The sequence below is a fragment of the Apis dorsata genome, unplaced genomic scaffold (assembly GCF_000469605.1).
Source record: "Apis dorsata unplaced genomic scaffold, Apis dorsata 1.3 scaffold_232, whole genome shotgun sequence".
NCBI classification, from domain to species: domain Eukaryota; kingdom Metazoa; phylum Arthropoda; class Insecta; order Hymenoptera; family Apidae; genus Apis; species Apis dorsata.
In genome coordinates, this window is record NW_006263514.1 from 17,749 (window position 1) to 22,777 (window position 5,029).

Sequence of the window (5,029 nt, forward strand, 5' to 3'; positions counted from 1 at the left end):
AATATTTTCAGAAAATTTATACAAAATTTTTTTTACAAATTTATACAAATTCTTTATACAAATTTCTTTTATATAATACTAATTGTATAATATTATATATTATTTTAGTAAAAAATTATTAAAAATATTATTAAACATAAAATGGAAAAAAGTTTGAAAAATTTGAAATTATTTTTATCAAAAACGAATAATATGTTTAAACAGATATTAAATCAGTTAAAATATGAAAAGAAAATTAAAAAAAACAAAACTAATTGATAGTAGTTTAGAAAATAAAAAACTAAAATATGTGTACAATTTGTAAATTACATATATATAATTACATATATATTTTAAATTATATATCCGTTTTTCTAATTAATTAAAAAACCTTTTCTAATTAGATAACCTTAGTTCGAAAAATCAAATCTTAAAACAGAATTTATTTCTAAGAAAGAAATTATAATTATTAAAATAAATGAAATATTTGATTACTTAGAATCTCGATTATTTGGCATATTTCTGTTTATTAATATCAATTTTATATTTTTTTTATTTCTATCATTAGTTTTTTTGCATTAAAATATTTTTTCACTTTTTGAAATTAATAATTATTAATTATTTATTAGATATAATTGATACATTAAATTTAATTAGAGATGAATGTTCAAAATATAAAAATGAATTATATAAACCAATTTGTAAAATATAAAAATACATTTTTAATTATTTCTTTTCGGATCTTAATTATTTCAAGTAAATTATATAGGAAAATACAGGAAAAAAAATTTATTTAATAATACAAAATCATATTTTATCTTTGAAAAATACCAAAAATGTGAAAAAAAATATTATTATAAATTTATCGTATAAAATTATTTTTTTATTACCAATAGAAGAAGTTAGAGTAAAATCGATAATTTAATAATACAGTCTTTCAACTATGATGATAAAATAGAAATCTAAAATCTATAATGGAATTTATTTAGAAGTTAAAAGTTATATTTTTTAATATTATGATGGTATTTAAAACTTGATCGCATTTGTAAAAAAAGCATGATTATACGGAAAAAAATAAAAATAACTAAATTCTATTTTTAGCATTTTATTACTAAAATATAGTACTCTTTTATCATTTTCTTAATGTATATATATTGTATATATTGCATATATTATTCTATTCAATTTTATTAGTATACTATTTCCTATATTATATATTATATTATATATATTAGTTATAATATTATATATTATAATATCAGTGAAATAAAAGAAAATATTATTAAATGCAAAATTTTGGAATGATTGAAGATTTTTGACTACTCAAAACTACATAATTCAAAATATCATACTTGAGAATTTATATATCGCAATCAATTTGTATTAATCGATACAAATAATAACAATATATCATTTATAAAAAATTGCGAACAATCAGATATCAATTTTGATGATATTGATTTGCAAGATTAAAGAAATAGTTTGGTAAAATATATAGTTATTAATCAAATAATAATAATACTAGATGATGGTGATCATCAATACTGCTTGCAGTATTAATGCATTAGAATTTAAAACAAAGCGATTGTTATGTATTTTGCAAAATTATTTCACTTTTATTTATTTATTATTATTTCAATATTTACTATATAAAATAAAAATAATATTGTAGCTTCTTTTGATGTTTTTCTTATTAGAAATTTTTGCTTTCTTGCATAATATGTTGTATAGTTAAATTTTAGATTTTTAATTTTTAAAATAAATTTAAAATAATTAGATAAATATCAACAAGAATGGATACGTTATAAGCTTTTAAATTTGATTTTTATTTAAATATATTTAGATATTTATAATTTAATAATTATTTATATTATTTTATTTAAAAAAATTCATATGTATATATTAAAAATAAATAAGTATCATTTGCGTAAAAACACAAAATAAAGTTGAAAAATTGCAATTTTTTTAATATTGATTTTTTTTAAAAATTATTGATTTTGAGGAAAACGAATTAAAAATGCAGTATATAATTAAAATACATAGTTAAAATCAATAAGAACGCCTATTGAAAATTACAAAATCAAATATCAAATATTATATATCAAATATTATAATCAAAGCCAAAATGAATATAATGTCGATAAAAATGTCGATTAAATTTATTAATTAAATTATAAGTTATTGAAATTTGTGTTAAACAAAGGAAGATGAAAAAAAAATAAAATAACTTTATTTTTATTGCATCACTGTTGCAGCACTGTCTATGTCTACTTTGTTTCATCTAATGCGAACTGAAATTATTTATAACTTAATAAACAAATCTCAACCGATTTATATATGTATATATATCTAGAATCGATTTTTCGATAATATCCTATCATAAATTATTCATAATATTTTATATAAAATTTCATTACAGACAATTTATTATTTGCATTGGATAATTTCGAGAAATTTTAAAAGTTTTTGATTTCCGATAAGTTTTAAATAAAAAGAAAAATAATCATATAAATTATTAACGAAAAATTCAAAAAAAAAATATAAATAATTATAAAACTTTTAACTTTAAAAAAAAATTAAATACTACAATCTATTGCTTTTACTGTAATTTTTTTGTTTGTAATTTTTATTATTTTAATTTTTTAAATTGGAAACGAAATAAAAACTTATAATCAGTTATGAAAGACAAGTAATTTATATAACTTGTATTCTCACAATATTGATTACATATTAAATATAAATATTTTATTTGCTAATAAATAAAAAAAATATTTGAATAAATAACAATAAGTTGAATATAAAATTCAAGAAAAAATAATGGTACATAGAATTTAGAGATAAAATTTTTGAATTAAATAAAAATATATATTTATAGATATATAAATATATAAATTCACTTTCTTAACTTTTTCAATAAATTATTAGCAAATGTATTAACGCTTTATATATGTATATATTGTTGAAAAGTTAAGAAAATGAATTTATATATATATTTTTGAAATAAATAAATTGAAACTAAAAATAACATAGGGAATATACATATATATATATATATATATCAATACAAGCAATAAGTTTTCTTTAAATATACTTACATAAAAATCAAGTAAAGATAAAAAATATTAAAAAATCAAGAATGATTACTTTTTTTAATTTTAATCACTATATTCACAAAATACGTTTTTGATTTATAATTGCTTTAAAATAAAGATAGATAAAAATAATTTATATTAGATAAAATGAAATCGATAGACAAAATGAGAGAGAAATAGAATAAATCACTTTTATATTTGATTTCTAAAATTAATCTTTCTAAATGTCCTACGAATATATTAATATTCTGTATACATATATATATATATATATAATTCCAAATTTTTTATAATCATTAATGTGTTATATAAAGATTATGTACCTATAGTTATCAATTTTAAAATATTATAAATAATTATCTATATTTATATTTTTTTTAATCACAAAATACTTACATGTAATATATAATAATATATATTATTATATATTATATACATATAGTATATTATATATCATATATTATATACATATACTATATACATATAGTAATAAAAATATAGTAAAGAAATATATTTGCTTCATGGCTATAGCTGGCTGCATGACCGTAGTTTAGTATAAGTCGAATAGTATTGGATAAGCATGTTGAGTGACTTGCCAACTTATCGGGAGTACGTGTTAGTGAGTCATTCCAATGGTTGGTTCTTGTCTCGCAGGGACGCAGTACCGAAGCAATGTTGTGGCCTTGGTTCCCCTCCTGTACGCTGGTCCATTCTGGGTGTCGGCGTAGTAGGTCTAGTATGTGCGGGTGCTGGTGCCCTGCTAGGGGCCCTCAGAGCTTCTGGCCGCGATCATATTGCTGTTGCACTCCTTATGATCGGTAAGAAATTAATATTTTTTTTTTCATATTATTAAAATAATTATTTGAATATTTTATTTTTATTTATAGGGTATTAATATATCTATAGAACATTTTCGGAATAAGAATTGATTTTAGAAGCCAAAATAAATACAAATATAAAAAAATTTTTTAGATATATAAAAATTTCGATTTAGATTTACTTATTAAATTATAAGTAATTTAAATTTGCATTAAATGAAATGAGACAGAAATAAAATACAACAGCAATATAAAAATATAATAAAATATAACAGAAGTAATCTCGTTCTAATAAAAGTATTTTTGTCAAATGTAAATTTTAATTTCTTATAATTTAATAAATAAGCCTTAATTATTTTTGTATATCAACCTTTTAAATATCTATATATTTATATGAAAAATATTTTATAGATTTTTAGATTATAAATAATATATAAACGTATATTATAAATTTGTCAAATTTAGAATATTTTTAACAGAATATTATTAAAATCGGAAATTGAATAATTTTGAGATTGAGAATTAGATATTAATACAAGATTAAAAAATATATACGCATATATGAATATACTTCTTTTAGAAAAATTTTTTGTATAAATACCAATCTTTCTACTTTCTTATAATAGATATTTTACTATACATATAATCATCCGCATTGTTATGCTAGTATGATACATTGTTTAAATCATTGAATTCTGATTTTGAATTGTGATTTTAAAATTTTTAAATCTTTTATAAATTCTGATTATGAATTCTAAAAATTTTTCCTTTTATGTAGGAATTTTTAATAATTTAATATATAATAATATTTATTTTACTAAGAATATTAAGTTATAAATATGATTATTTTAAATGAAAAATATCAAAATTTTTTAATTTATTGATATTGAATCCAATTATTGAAATCCAATTAACAACTTACATAATTGTTATTTTTATAATATTATAATATTTGATTAAAGAATGCGATATAATTTAATATATTATAGAAAAACAAATTTATTTGTAATAAATCAAATGAATTTTATCTGAAAATGTAATTTTAGTTTTTAATATTAATTGATTCAATATATAAATCATAATTCAATTATTACAAATTTTTTATCAGGTTAACAATTAAAAAAAAATTAAATGAATAAT

At 17.4% G+C, this 5,029-nt stretch overlaps 1 protein-coding gene across 1 annotated transcript in view; it reads left to right on the forward strand.

The window, feature by feature from the left end:
• Positions 1–5,029, forward strand: part of LOC102677385 — a 28,789-nt gene that overhangs the window by 7,906 nt on the left and 15,854 nt on the right. Inside the window, exon 2 of the mRNA XM_006615732.2 lies at positions 3,726–3,889. Within this exon, the coding sequence (XP_006615795.1) occupies positions 3,726–3,889 (164 nt within the window). The remainder of the gene's footprint in view (positions 1–3,725; positions 3,890–5,029) is intronic.